At 44.1% G+C, this 15,687-nt stretch overlaps 1 protein-coding gene across 2 annotated transcripts in view; it reads left to right on the top strand.

Annotated features, from left to right (window-relative positions):
* Positions 1 to 15,687, top strand: part of UBE2F (ubiquitin conjugating enzyme E2 F (putative)) — a 41,323-nt gene that overhangs the window by 1,506 nt on the left and 24,130 nt on the right. The window contains exons 2-5 of one of the 2 annotated variants that reach the window (XM_065750970.1): positions 431 to 564; positions 5,454 to 5,483; positions 8,882 to 8,947; positions 14,710 to 14,777. In XM_065750970.1, coding sequence (XP_065607042.1) covers positions 447 to 564; positions 5,454 to 5,483; positions 8,882 to 8,947; positions 14,710 to 14,777 — 282 coding nt within the window. In that variant the 5' untranslated portion in view covers positions 431 to 446. The remainder of the gene's footprint in view (positions 1 to 430; positions 565 to 5,453; positions 5,484 to 8,881; positions 8,948 to 14,709; positions 14,778 to 15,687) is intronic. The other variant, XM_065750971.1, reaches the window with a different exon arrangement.

Here is a 15,687-nt window from a genome sequence, read left to right as displayed (position 1 = left end):
CTCTTCTTTGGCTGTCCAGAAGCAGTTCTGAATGCTGTCATGGGAGATATGGATGAGGGTGGTGGAAACGTGTGGCACAGGGTTTCTGACTGTGATTCTTTTGAAGGAGTGATGTCCGGCAATGATATGCTGTGGTAGGTGGTGCAGTGAAACAAGGCTGTAAACAGCGATGAAAGTCTGACCTTTTGCCAGCAAAAACTGAGCTTCCTTCTTGCCTAACATACTGCAGATCTCTCAGTACTTGTTCTTCAAACACTTTAGTCAATCCACATCTTTAACTGCATTCAAGTTGCCTGATTTCTTTGTTTGACTGCTAAGAAAATGGCCAGAGCTGCATAATGTGGCTCTCACTATAGCCTATTTTTGTACTTCCCCTTCCCTAGTGCTTTTAGTATTGGTAATTGACTTTGTTTTTGTATTTGTGTTCTAGACTGAAGACAGCAGTGATGCTAACTCTGGCGAGCAAGCTGAAGCGGGATGATGGTGTCAGAGGACCCCGTGCATCCAATCCAGCTTCTGATTCCACTCGGAGGGTGTCTGTTCGAGATAAATTGCTTGTTAAAGGTGAAAGGAGCTTACATTTACATTTTGTGGTCTATACTTGTTAGACGTGTTGTCAGTGTGAGATGCTAAACTTTAGAAAACGGTTTCCAGAAGTGTGTTTGAAATTGCTTGTGACTGACCTCATGATTTATATTCCATGATGAGCATGGAATTGCAGAATCTTTTGAGTTGGAAGGGAGCCATCTAGTCCAACCCAATGAACAGGGACAGCCACAGCTCCATCAGGTGCTCAGAGCCCTGTCCAGCCTGGATGAATGTCTTCAAGGATGGGGCTTCCGCCACCTCTCTGTGCAAACAGACTAGAATATCAACTTCTTTATATCCAATCTAAATCTCCCCGCTTTTAGTCTGAAACCATTTCCCCTCGTCCTATCACAGCAGACCCTGATAAAGAGTCTGTCCCCTTCCTTCTTGTAGCCTCCCTTTAGATACTGAAAGGCTGCTCTCAGGCTCCTCAGAGCCTTCTCCTCTCCATGCTGAACAGCTCCAGCTCTCTCAGCCTCTCCCTGTAGGCAGGTGTTCCATTCTTGGGATCATTTTTGTGGCCCTCTGGGTGTGTTCTAACAAGTCCATGTCTCTCCTGTACTGAGGACTCCACATCTGGACATAGTGCTCCAGGTGAGGTCTTACCAGTGCAGAGCAGAGCAGCAGGATCACCCCCCTCATCCTGCTGGCCATGCTGCAGTTGGCTTCGGTCTGTGAGTGCATGTTGCTGGCTCGTGTCCAGCTGCCATCCACCAGTACCCTCAGATCCATTTTGACAAGGCTGTGCTCTATTCTTACATCCCCCAGCTTGTACTGATAGTGGGGGTTGCCACGACCCAGATGCGAGACCTTTCACTTAAGATTTATTGACCTTCATGAGATTTACCTGAGCCCAGTACTCAGCCTGTTGAGATCCCTCTGTATACATCAAATATTTAGCGACTCCTTGCCTGCAGTACAGCTATTTTCATTGAGTAATGCACAACTTAGTGTCCATTAAGTTGAAGAATTAATCTGTCATTGGGAACTGCACAGTGTTGCTGATGAAATTGTTATGATAAGAAAATTAACGTATAAATGTGACTAAACATATGGAAGGGGAATATCAGATTTGATGTTTTTTTTTCCTTGGAGTAAAACAGGCTGCCTGTGAAAGTAAGTCCTAAAAGTAACATCAGTGTTGTTGTCATTAATGGTAAAGAAAAAGCCAAAAAACTTAAGTTTTAAAAACAAGCAAAAAATCGATTGTAAATTTTTTCTTATACCTGTAGTCGTCTGGATGTTGAATAAGAAGTAGAGAATGGAGAAACAGACCCCTCATTTTTGTGGCACTATCTCAGGAAGGCTTCTTTAGGTTGTTATATCCAGGTCTGCATTGGTGAGGAAAAAACCTCTTGCTTTGTGGCAGTTCAGTGCAAATGAGGTAGTTTGTGAGGCTGTGTAATTGTATTTTATACAGAAATTGAAGACAGCTCTTTTGAGTTTTCTGTAGCTCAGATTATCTTTTAAATAAAAATCCTTAAGTGCTGGTGCTTTGCAATTGCAGTGGGCCTGGAGTGTGATTTACTCCCTCTGGTAATAGTTGAGTGTTTCAGTGCTCAAGCTGTGCAGCTCAATCTAGTGTCAAGGAATGTGTTGTTTAGGTTGATGTTTCTGCTAAGAATGATCCAGTGCAAGTATGTTGCAGTTGATGTGTAAGCTGTTAGGGTTCGTAGTTCAGAACACAGACTTGAATCTGTGTTCTGAAGTTGCTCTGTACTATTTGGTCGGATGGTATTGCTGAACTATTCCTTTTCATTAGCCTACAAGTGTGGACTTCAGAGAAAATAGCAGTGCAATATGAATACACTTCATGCTGTACCAGAAATTGATGCGCCCTAAAAAATTCTACTGTACCTTTAGTAAGAGCATTTGCATTTTCACCTTTATGACTAAAACCCTGTGCTTGCCCTGCAAAAAGAAGAAAGATGCGAGGGGTGTGAGTTATAGGAAATCATTACTGAAACTGTAATTGCTGTTACCATTATAAAACCAGCACAGGCTAGGTATTGAATGAGCTGAGTGCCAAACTGGCAGATATGAAGAGCAGGTCACTGCCAGCATCCTCTGACGAGCGTGAGTGTGACATCATGGTCTGATTGTGTGTGAAAGCTGTATCACGTGGCCCTCCAAAAGAGTTGTAGGAGCAGCTGTCAGCCTGGTTTTTATGGTTTCTGGGCAGAAATGGGAACTGATGACAGAAGTAGATCAGTTCAGTATAACTGTGCTGTGAGTGAGTGGAAAATCTAGTAGCTAGACACACGCAGCCTTTTTAGGGATATCATCTTTTGTGGTTCACTCACTGGGTGGGTGCTGCTATGAGTACAAAAGTTGCTCCAGCCACTAAAGGTCCATCAGCCAAAGCAGCACCTGCAGCGTTGGGAGCCTGGGTGGGTGTTGTGATGGTATTTGTAATGGGTGCTGGTATTTCCAGTCCATACTGACCAAGTCTGTAGGGAGGAGTTTGGGAGCGAGGGACTGCCTGCTGGAGGTGTGCATGCATGGAGGTTGCTTGCATCTAGACCAGTGCAGGTGCCTTTTGCAGCTTTATTATAGGGAACTGAAATAGCCCTTTGTATGTTCAACTTTACAGGGCTGTACAGGATTGGAAACCAAACTGAGGGGAGCCTGTAAGAGTAGTGGTAAGGAGAACTTGTTACTCATGTTTGTTGCAGGCTGGAGGTATCAAACAGAGGATGGGTGAAAGGCTAAACTCAGTCTCCTGGGTGATGATGTGCTGGAGTGATGCTGTCCTATTCCTGATCCATGGGAAGCTGGCAAATAGTCTAACAGATGCTGCAGGCAAATCTTGGCCAATTTTATTAGAGTTATCTCCCAGTGTTGTTTTACTGTGCTTGTTTGGTCGCTTTTGTTGTTTGTTTTAATCTTGGGGGGAAGGCAGCTTTGCTTGTGATGATAGTCCAGACCAGGAATGCTTTATAGGATCTCCTCATCAAATTAAGAGTAGTGGCCACATGCCTGCACCTGCAGGATGCTCAGAGCTTTGCAGTGCTTTCTGAAAAAATATGTGAGCTGTGAACCAGCCAAAGATTTACGTAAGATGAGGCTTCACACCATGGCAAGGCTAGTAAACAAACCATCTCATGTCCTGCCTTGTCAAGCTGGGAGACAGCAGAACATCTCCACTATGGTTTGTGTTGCTGAATATAACATTCACGTGGGTCTATCGTAGACCATATGCCTATATACTTGTAAGGAATGTGTGCTCCTATTTCTGTCCTTAGAATTGTCATGACGAGGGAGAACTACTGTTGGTGAAATCATTTATAAATAGCTCTGGTTGCTCATGTGTAGCTTAGCTTTCATAAAGTTCTGAGGGCTGTTGCTGAGAGATGTCATTGGTTTCCATTCAGTTCATCCAAAGCCTGTAGTAGGTTTAAGTTCAGTCCCTGCCTTTTCACTCTTTTGGTATAGCATCTGGAACCACTAAACTAAACCACTGCATACTTGGTGCCAGAGTGATTCTTCATTGCCAAAGCTTCAACTTGTCTGTGTCAGAGAGGAGAGCCAGTTCAGGTCCAGCTGAGTTTATTGCTTCTGGCAAGTGCTTATGAGTTGAGAGCAGGAGGCTGCATGTGCATGATTTAGGTGTGCTCCTGCACCAGGCTGATGAAGCTTTCAGGGATGTCAGACTGGCTGATAGGGAGCTGGTCAGAATCTGGGCTGCCTGCACTAAACATGTTCCCCAGAGAAGCTCCAGCACCTGTCTGCACTTCCACTGTGGCCTTTCAGACCTCCCTGGGATGCCTTACCAGTGTGCTGCAGGGCCCTCTGCTGCTCCTGGGTTTGCTTCTGGTAGACACTCAGCCCTCCTGGCTGTGAAAGGGCTTGAGATGCTCTGAGGTTTCCACAGCACTGGGTCAGCAGTAGCAAGGATCACTCTGAATGTCCGTCACTCCTCTGTCCTGCTTTCTGGATGCTTGAAGAAATACATGAAGCATCATTCTTGCTGATGAGATTTGGTAAGCACGGACACAGGGGGAGTTCTGGGGAGCTGGCGAGCTTTTAATTGTGAGATCTTTTGTGTCAGAAAACTCTTTTCCTATACCTTAAGCTCAGTTATAATTTTCTTTGGATGTGTATTTCTGAGAGTTGGTGTTCAGATCTCTTAGACATTGTTAGCCAAAATGACTCAGTGGTTTCTGTGCAGAAGAGAAAGTGAAGTGAGAGATCAAGTGGGGGGAAAAAAAGCCTACAGGAAATGCAAGCACACACTTAATTGGATTTCCTAGAACTGTAGAAGTAAAAGGGAGGGGTGTCTTCCTGCATCACAGCCTCGGTAGCTGTTTCCAAGAGTGCAGGCACTAGTGTCATGCTTGGTGGCTTCCACAGAGAAACCAATAAGGGTTGCTGTAGCCAAATGTGATGAGGAATGTGAGCAAGTAGGGGCTGGAGAGTGCTGCTGCTCCTGCAGGCTGCAGGCCTCTTGTGCTTGCTTTCCCCATTGGGGTGGCTCCCTGCTTCTTGAGGTTGACCTGCTCCCGTGTTTTGCAGGCAGTGGGGTTTTGGCCTGCTGTATTTCAGAGCTTTATGAGTTTGCAGGATAGGATGGTGCCACCTTTAGCAGTGGTAGTACTGTGTATCAGAAGCCTGGCACTTCTCTCTTGGCAGAGCTGAGCCCTCTCATCGCAGCAGGGAACACTTTGTCTGCAGGGCAGATGAGCCTTTTTAGTAATGAATTGTGTGGCTTAAAGAGAAATTTCAAGGTACATTTTCCGTGAGTCTTAATTATATTTGAAGTGAAATTTGATTTACAGCATGGTTTGAATTAGATCTGCCAATTTGAACTTCAAGAATGGCTTTATGCTTGCATAAATAATGGTGTGTTTTTTTTCTTTCAACAGAGGTTGCAGAACTTGAAGCTAATTTACCTTGTAAGTACAGCATTTAATGGCATACATTTTAAGGGGAAAAGGGCTGTTGATGTGGTTGTTTTGACTGAAGTATGAGTGCTAATGATGTGCTTCTTAAATAGTAGGTGTACTAACAAAAACAGTAATAATAATAAAGTAGATAACGTGCTTTTAGCCATGTAATTTTACCTGTGATATGTGTTATCTCAGCATTAATAGGGGTTGGAAGGGACCTCTAGAGATTACTGAGTCTAACCCCATGCTAAATCAGGTTCCCATCAAGCAGGAGTCTCCAAAACCTCTCTCCACAGTCTGTTCCAGTGCTCTGCTGGTCTTGACAGTAAAGAATTTCTTACATTAGTATGGTACTTCCTGTGTTCCAGTTCCTGCCTGTTGCCTCATGCTCTATTGCTGCTTGCCACCCAAAAGTCCACCTCCTTTGACTCGACTCCTGTACGTTACATGTTTGTGAACAGCAATGAGATCCCCTCTCAGTCCTCTCCAGACTGAACAGTTCCAGGTTGCTCAGCCTTTCCTCCTACAGATCCTCCAGGCCCTTAATCATCTTTATTGCCCTCCACTTGGCTCTTTCCAGAAGATCCCTGTCTGTTCTGAACTGGGGAGCCTGGAACTGAGCCCAGTGCTACAGATGTGGCCTCACCAGGGGAGAGTAAAGGGAAAGGAGTGCCTCCCTCAACTTGCTGGCCACACTCTTTTTAATGCAGCGTGAGACTCTTGTCTTTTTTGGCCACGAGAACACACTGTTGGCTCATAACCAACCTGTTGGCCACCAGGACCCCCAAGGTCTTCTCTACAGAGCTCAGCTTCAACAGGTCATCCCCTAACCTATACTGATGCATGCAGTTATTCCTCCTCAGCTGCAAGACTCTATCTACACTTGCTCTTGCTGAACCTCATCAGATTCCTCTCTGCCCAGCTCTCTGGTCTGTTCAGGCCTTGTTGAAGGCAGCACAGCCTTTTGGTATGTCAGCCATGCCTCCCAGCATGGTATCATCAAATGTTAGGCTGAAAATGTTCATTGACACTTTAAGAAAAGTTTTGGAGAGTACATGACTTATTGCTTCTGTAAGCTGAGAGTAGATAGTTAAAATCAAATACATGTTTTCTGATATTTAGCTTCAGAGAGTCAGCTCTGTAACAGATAACAAAGCACAAAGCCCTTTTATAAAGGGCTTCTGCAGTCCTGTGTTTGTTGCCAGGGGTGAGCATTGATGGCAAAGCTGAGTTGTTGCTGAGCTCTCTTTCCACCCAAGTGTTGACCAGGACAGCAGCATTCTGCCATCCCTACTTGAAAGTTATCACACAGCCTGCTTGGGGGCAGTTCCAGAGCCTGTCCCTTGCTCTACATAATTTCCAGCCATCCGTGTTTGTATTTTGGAGTAATCCAAGACACTTCCCCTGCAAAGAAAGAGGTGTGAGCTGCTTGCTGCAGTCTGAGGGCATGCGTGCAGGCTGCTGCCGTGCTGTGTGTTCTCATAAGGGTGAATGTGCCTTGCCCTTATGCTTATCTTTCAGAGAGAAGCAGTGAATATTCACTTCGATTATGCTGTCAGGTAACCTGTGATGTATGGAGTCATCTCCATCTGAGGGAAGCTTTGGGTATTTGTTTCCCTCCAGGTTAGCCCTCTGCTGCTTCTCCTGAGCCTCTTCTATTTGCTCATGCCTCTAAGTCCAGATCAGCTGTCAGATCTCAAAAATCAGGCTTCTCAGGGGAAAAAACACAGAATAGAAGCAGCTAAAAGGGATAATGTGAAGCATTATCACTTCCTTTCTGCATGCTTTTCTTTCTAAAAGAGATTTTTTCACAGTACTTCTTGGGTTTGTTCAGCTTTTTCTCTTACACTCTTCTATAGGATAATGAACGAGAAATGGGTGAAATAGGGTCCTGCTGAGAAATGTGTATCAGGGTTTGTAGCTTTTACAGTGTGAATGCATTACTAGGGTTTGTGTGCAGCTGAAGGTGTTTTTTTTTTTTGTAGGCAGCAATGCTGTGTAGCTTCTTGGTCAAGAAAAAAAAGTATAGGCAGCTTGGATGGATTCAGAAGCTCAAGGCTGCATGATATGTATAATAATGTATGCATGGTTATACACAGCTTCTGGTGCCAGCTTGACAGCTTGTCTCTGCCATAATCAGAAAAGGACAGCTTTGTTCTTGAGAAGGCGACTTAGCTTGTGTCATCAGAAGCAAACAATGGGCTGTTATGCTGTGAATTTGCATCTGTTGAACTGCAGCGACTGACTTCTTGCATAACAGCCCCCGCACAGCCTCACAGATGGATGTTTCCTCTTCTTTTTACACTTGTTCTTCATTCTCATTGTCGTCCTTAATTTCATCTGGGTTGAGAATAAAATCATCGCGTATGCTTTGTGATGCTGCTCCGTTACCTTCTCTCTTAATAGGTGTAATTGCTGGCATAGAACTTAAATAGGACAGAAACCAGTGGCAGTTGTACACACATGTTTTGAGGCAATCTTTAGTGTTGCATATGCATGTAGCATCTGTTTGATTTCTAGTCATCTGCTAATTTATGAGTGGTGTAGCAGCTGCAATTGGAATTGCACTATCTGGAGTGGTCAGTTCCCCACACTTGAGTGATTCCTGATTACTGAGCCTTGGTAGGGAGAAATACCTGTCAAATTAGAAGGTGCACGTTGCCAATACAGCATCCTTTTTAACGTGAAATCTCTGTATTAAAGTTCACTTAAAAAGAAAGCACTACTGAAATATAGACTCATCCCTCCCCCCCCTTTTGTGCAAAAGCCTGAAAAGGTAATTTGCTTTCCGTGAGCTCGTTTTTGAAGGGCTAGGGCAAGGCTCTGGCAGCCTGTTAGGAGTTTGAAACCTGCTCTTGGATGGAATAAAATAGGCTCAGTAAGCTAAGAAACAGCTTTGTTCAATGTGACAGCTGAACAGCAGCTTCACTTTTCTTTTGGGTGAGGCTGTCAGTAAAGCATGCTTCTAATTGTGCCTTGCAGGTATAAATCCTTTCTAGCACAGAGCTGTGGTGGCAGGACTTCCTGGAAACTGCTGTGTATTATCAAATGTTAAGGTACACGTGTTACTGTTAGAGACTCTCTAAGGAAAGGATGCTGATTCTGTATGCTGTCTTCTCAGCTTACAGCTCACATCCATATAGAAGACCCATTCCTTTGTCATTTTAAAGTATGAGACGACATGGTTTACTGAAAGCAAATCAACTTCTTCCTCCCAGCTCAAAGAATTACTGCAGGTAACCTATAACTGTGTGGAGAACACTTAGAGAAGAAAGTATGGGAAATCACTCAGCTGGAATGTAGAGATTAATGCAGGTGTTAATTCAGATGTGAAAGGTGATATATTTATTTTCTCCTCAGTTGACAAACAGTTATCTGATGCAAATTGTTCTTTTGCTTAACAGGTACGTGTAAAGTGAATTTTCCTGACCCAAACAAGCTTCATTACTTTCAGCTAACTGTAATCCCAGGTAATTTCCTAAACCTGTTGCTTTTGCTTCTGTATGTGTTGCTGTGGTGGAAACACAATTCAAAGCCTACAAAATATGGTGAACTTTCTAGTTGAAGACAGACTAGCTGTAATGCAGTGATTGTTTTGTGGGGGCAGTGGGGAGGCTGGGCTGGGTTCTGAGAACTGCATTGCAGTCAAAATTGCCCATTGTGGATGGATTTGCATGGGAGATCATCTCTTTAAATTTCAAGAATGCTTTTAGTGTGTGCTATCTTTGAGACTGTGCAGCAGTTCAAACGAGGACATGGACATGTGCAGCTCACTGGGACTGACCTCTCCTTTGCTGGCAAATTCTTACAGATGTAGCTTTCCCATAGATCTTTATTGACAAGAATCTGCATTCTGGATGACAGATTTCGAGGCATCTTACCTGAGCAAATAATGCTTTTTAATGCTTTTAAGGGTATAGGAATGTTTTTGGTAGTCTGTATCTTGATGGGAAATGAACGCTAGATGTCACTGTTGCCTTTCACTAGCCTGAACCAACTGGCACTTCCTTGGCAGTAGAAGTCTTGGGTGGTCTTTGCTAAGTGTTCATTCACGTGTCTCCTTTTGGGTATGGAAAAATAAGAAAGATTTTCCTAGTCAGTATACTAAAAGAAATAGATGTAAGTGCTGTTACTGAGCTTCTTAGCAGCTCATTCTATGCAGGAGATGTAGCTGCGTTTCATTGGTGAGTGTTGGTATCCTGTTTGTAACAACTAATTGGCCTTCAGTTTAAAGGATACTTTCTCATTATGTTTTGGAAGTGATTTCACAAGGTCATCACAGTGCAAGACAGGAATGACTCGAATGCAGAAACAATAGGTAACTTCTTTGGACTAATTTTAAGGCAGCTAAATCCATTAGGTTTTTTGGTCTGTTAACTGCTGGGCAAGCAGTTGCAGTTGGAAGACAATTGCTGAATGCAGTGCGTGGTTTTTGTGCTAGCTTCATTGCTGAAATGATCTCAGGAATGAGATGATCTTAATGAACATTTTGTTGCTCCAAATATAGCTGCACAGCTGAAGTCGCTGCAGTTGTAGCCTGCCCAAAGTAAACATCTATTTTCAGCCGTGCATAATTCAGGTACAGAATCTTGTGATCAGAGACAGCTTGGCACAGCTCTCTCAGTGCAGAACACAACACATACCAAGGAAATCTTTGCAGCTTTCTGATTACCTTTGCTGAGAAGTTTTTTCTTTCTTTGAAATACACAAAAATCTCAGTTTTCTCTGAGGTAACAGAGAGGCAGTGAGGTTGTTGCCCCAGCATGTTTCTGGCTTAAATGGGTAAAATCCTAGATTGGAGACTACCATTTTTTTGTAGCTCCTAAACAGCGTTGCATGAATGTGGACAGAGAGAAAGGCTGTTCTTCCTCATCCTTCTTGGAAGTGTTTCTAGCATTGTACAACCAAATTATTTCTAGAACTCCTCGTGCACCTGGTTCTTAAGGGAGTGCTTTGTAAAGGTCTCTGCAGCTTTCCAATTGCAGAGTGAGAGCTGATATCTTGTAGTTCTCACTGCTGGGGGCTGCGTAGGAAGCGTGTGGCAGCCAGCTTTGGGTAGGCTGTGTACTGAAATGGTTCTTGCTGGCTCTCCCCTCTGGGTTCTAAGTTTGCTTGTCTGCAGATAGAGGTGAACCTAGTGAAGATGTGCTGGTTGTTTCATATTTTTCTTTTATGTCTGCATTTTCTTGCTCTGTTTAACAGTAGAGCTTAAATTCTTTAGCTGAATTGCATAAGGGGTTTTGCACCAAGACAGTTTCTCAGTGCTGCTATGAAGATACTATGTTGGATACTGGAAATGGCCATATTTTGCTGGTAGCCTGTTACTGGGTGCTTTGGTTTATGCAATCCCTGAGAATGTGGCCAGTTGTGAAGCTGAAAGTGAAATGTAGTAATGACCTGGGCAGAGGGGAAAGGTGAGCTTAGGTGGTATTTAAATAATGAAGGCTAGAGGAATGCAGAGAGTTAATGCTGTTTTCCAGACAGTTGTGTAGTTTAGGGTTAGTGTGATTATTTTAGCCACATTCTTGAGGGAATTAATAAAAAGCCTGTTTTCTGCTTTGCATACCAGAAGATGACAGATGTCAGTGAGCATGGCTGAGCATTTCAGTGCTTATGATTCAAGGAGTTACTGTCAAAAGCACATCCTCTGTGGCCTGCCCTAATTATCTCACATTTTCTTTTAAATGTAAAATAATTTGTATCTTCAGAGCACATTTAACCATCAAAACACCTCACAAACACACAGATTAATGTTGGGTTGTTAGTAATGAAACTTGAAACTGAAGTAGGAGGAATGTTAATATAGCTTGAAGACATAAATTTAAGCAGGAGACACAAACTGAAGCTCAGACACATTCCCTTCTTGGAAAAATCTCCTGTAACAGGACAAGGTATGAGCTAAAGCTGTTTTAATAAGCTGTTTCACATACAGTGCTTTGCTTGCTATTAACTTTGCCAGAACTTCAGTTCTTTCCTGCACTGTTCTGTGGCTGAAAGATTAGAGTCTGGGTGCAAAGAAGGGAACAGAATTGTAGGTGTTGGGAGGGACCTTGGGCTATCATCTAGTCCAACCCCCTGCTAGCTAAAGCAGATTCCCTAAAGTAGGTTACAGTAGGAAAGCATCCAGGTGGGTTTTGAGTATCTCCAGAGAAAGGAATTCCACAGCCCCCTTGGGCAGCTCGTTCTGATGCTTTGTCACCTCCAAATTTGTCCTTATGTTCATAGGGAACTTCCTTTTACTCAGTTAGTGCCCATAGTCTCTTGTTCTGCTGCTGGGTGCTGCAGAGAGGAGTCTGGCCCCATCCACTTGTCTCCCATCCATTAGAAAAGCATTGATAAGATCTGCTCTCAGTCTTCTGGCTGAATGGTCCCAGGTCTCTCATTCTGTCTCTGTAAGAGAGATGCTCCACACCTCTGATTATCTTTGTAGCCCTCTGCTGCACTCCTCCCAGTAGTTCCCTGTCTGTCCTAACAGAGGAGCCCCAAACTGGACCCACTACTCCAGATGTGTCCTCACCAGGGCAGAGTAGAGGGGAAGGAGAACCTGCCTTGAGCTGCTGCTGGCATTCTTTTTAATGCACTCCAGAACACTGTTGGCCTTCTTGGCCACAAGACTGGCTCATGGCCAACCTGTCGACCACCAGGACCCCCAGGTCTTTCTGCAGAGCTCCTCTCCAGCAGGTCGGCCCCTAACCTGTACTGATGCATGCGGTTATTCCTCCCCAGATGGAAGGCTCTATTCTTGCTCTTGTTGAACCTCATTGGGTTCCTCTCTGGCTGTTCTCTGGCTGTTCAGGTCTTGCTGAATGGCAGCACAGCCTTCTATGTCAGCCCCTCCTCCCAGCTCAGTCTTGTCCACCTCATTCAGCAGCAGGCCTACATTTTCCTTAGTCTTCCTTTTGCTGTTGGCATACTTAAAAAAAGTCTTACTTGTCCTTGACCTCCCTTTCCAGATTTAATTCCAAGTGAGCCTTAGCCTCTCTCATTTCATCCCTGCAAGCCCTGATGGTGTTACTGTATTCTCCCAAGTGGACAGACCCCTTTTCTACTTTCCATAGACTCTTCCATTTGAGTTTTTCATGAGCTCCTTTCTCATCCATTCAGCTCTCCTGCCACTCTTGCCTGACTTCTTACTCTTAGGTTTATACTGATGTTGAGCTTGGAAGAAGTGGTGCTCGAATGTCAACCAATTCTCTTGGGCCCCCTAACCTTCCAGTACTCTAGCCCGTGGGATACCTTCAAGAAGGTCCTTGAAGAGGTCACATTTAACTCTCCTGAAGTGTAGGGCTGCAAGCCTTGCTTCTTTCATGTAAGACCCTGAACTCCTCTGTCCCCTGCTTGCTGCATCCAAGTTTGTTCACAGCCTTCACGTTCCCAACCAGTCCTTCCTTGTTTGTAAGAAGGAGGTCTGGCAGCACGCCTGTATTTGTTGGCTTCTCCACTACCTGCATCAGAGAGTTATCTGCTACACACTGCAAAGCTGTGTGTGCCTGGCAGTGCTGCTTTTCCAGCAGATATCAAGGTGATTGAATTTACAGACATAGAGGAATATTTGTTTTAATTAAAAACTAATAATAACAATATGGGAGAAGTATCTTGTCTGGAGTGCTCTGAGTCTTGCAGGGGTTTCTCAGCCTTATGTAGAACACAGAAAAATCAAGAAAACAAAAGTAATACAAAAGGAATTTCTTGTGGCCTATGGAACTGCTGGTATGTGGTTAGAAAGTGCTCGAGTTAATCTGAAACAAGTTTTTGCTGAGGAAAAGGAATGTTCTTTCATCATCTGGTCCTGCTGTACCTCTTGCACTAATTCCAGTGCTCGTTTCACCCATTTGTGCACCAGTTGGTCCCACAAGTCCTGTGGGATGTGCTGCACTCTTTTTGCCATGATGATTTCTTACAGCTTTATCTGATTCCTACCTGTGTGTGGCTGCTGAGAGTTCCTGCCTTGGCTGGGTAGCTGTGGAGCAGCCCTGAGCTGTGTCTGCCCGATGGTGAAGAGATGGAGAAAGTGAAGAACAACTCTTCAGCATTTTTTTTTCCTACCTCTCCCTGTGCATTTTTTGAGCAATGTCAGCAGCAGTCCTGCTACCTGTGCTTTTAAATGAGCACCACTGTCAGTGTTCCTGCAGATGGAGGCTGTGCCTGGTGTGCAGAGATGCAGAGCATGGCTTTTCTCTTGCTGTTCAGCTGGCATCACTCTGACAACCTGCTGGCAAACTGTCCTCCTCTGGAGCTGTTTTTTAGTATTGTTTTGTTTTTGGATTACAATTGGATTACAGGGAAGATTGATTAAATCTGAAGATTTTCTTTGACATAAGACACATGTAGACATACCTATTTTGCATTAGCAGGGCTAGAACATGATGGGCTGCCACGTGCTGCACTCCAAAGCCACAGAATCCAGGAGGTGTTGAAATTAAGCCAATGAAAAATAACTTTGTGCTGCTGGGCTTTGTGAGCAGCCTTCACAGAGGTGCTATTTCTCCTTTGCCCTGCAACAGCCTTATTTCTCCCTGTGCAAACATGTACGTTGCATGTGATAGCTTCTCATGGAATCATACAATTGTCAAGGTTGGAAAAGACCTCGAAGATCATCTAGTCCAACTAGCACCTCCAGGAGGCAGCCATAAACCTGTATGGGATGGGAAAGACCAGCCATGCTCTGTTTCCATATTCTGGTAGCACTACATGTGTGAGCAGCTCCAGAAGGCACTGTGTTATCCTTTTGGTGATGTATAGTAGAAGGGCTAGAAACTTCTTGGAAGCTAGGCAGGTAATAAGGAACGTCTCTTTGTAATGTATCCCTAAACCATGGATTGCTCTGCCAAGCTTCCTTTTGCAGTGTTGTTTTTAACAATTGCATGTTAAAAAATAGTCGTATGAGGATACCTAACCTTCCTGACTATTGGTTCTTTGCTGTGGGTGCACAGTGTGATGCAGACAAGAATAATGACAGGGTTGTTGCAACACCAGACAGACACTGATCAGATTGCTAGCAAACGTTTCAGCATCCAAGCATAACCATCTCAGGAATTACAGCCTGAGATTCTATTGCCTTTTTATCTAATATCTGTTGGAGTAGGAGGCAGCTAGTGCTTTGGTGTTCAGGTATTTGGTGATGACCTGAGGTTGTTATTTGAATCTCAGTTAATGACAGTCAATTTGTGAAACATGGCATCAGTTATTTTTAATGTGTTAACTATTCTAATGCATTTTTTTTCTTTGCTAGATGAGGGCTATTACCAAGGTGGAAAATTTCAGTTTGAAATTGAAGTTCCTGATGCCTACAATATGGTGGTAAGTATTTTGTCATTGATCTGGAGGTGGTTACGTTTCCTTTTCGTGTAATGGGACTTCAGAGGGAAGTTGGCATTGAATCTAAGAAAGGGTCTTCTCACTCTTGTTAAAATATTGTTGAAATATAAAACGGTCTGGTTACACTCTTGTAGCACAGCATCTGAAACCAACATTATTCCTTAAAGGAAAAAAAAAAGCTCTAGCAGAGGCTGCTTGGAAGTGCAAACAGGGCATCTGGAAGGCTGACTTTTTTGGCTGAGGTTTCACTCTCATCTGTTCTCCCCTGGTAATTATACTTGAGACCTGAGCTAATAAATCAAATAAAATGAGCAAGAGAGAGTGTCTGATAAACCAAAGGCCTTATACTGAACACAGGATGGCAGCGAGCACCCACTGCTGCTTCCATCCCCAAAGGAAAGAGAGCATCTCATGACACACAAACAGTTTTTATTTTCTTTTGTTTTTATAACCTCCTCTTCCGGTGGGTATTCCCCACACAATGATATCATCAGTGTACTCTAAGTGCCTGAGAGCACCGCCCTGTTCCAGTGCAGTTTGGATCAACCCATGGCAAATGGTTGGGCTGTGCTTCCACCCCTGGGGCAAATGGTTCCAGGTGTACTGAACGCCCCTCCAGGTGAAGGCAAACTGCAGCCTGCATTCTGTGGCCAGAGGAATTGAAAAGAAGGCATTGACAATGTCAGTGGTGGCATACCATAGTCACCCCAGAAATACAGATTAATTTTGTCCCTCGGTGACTCGAGGGCATTAGAGTGCACTATGCACCAGGGTCTACCACTGTCATATTTTTGTGGCTCTGATGTGCCAGGCCATCAAATCCACGCAGTCCAATACACTGTTATCCCTTTCTCCCACCTGGCTGGGGTCAGGACCCCTCTATTGGTTACCT

Source organism: Cyrtonyx montezumae, unplaced genomic scaffold (genome assembly GCF_038088225.1).
Source record: "Cyrtonyx montezumae isolate F1298 unplaced genomic scaffold, pur_monq_1.0 scaffold_7, whole genome shotgun sequence".
Lineage (NCBI taxonomy): Eukaryota > Metazoa > Chordata > Aves > Galliformes > Odontophoridae > Cyrtonyx > Cyrtonyx montezumae.
Note: the sequence above shows the minus strand (reverse complement) of the source record. Positions and strands in the feature narration are given on the sequence as shown.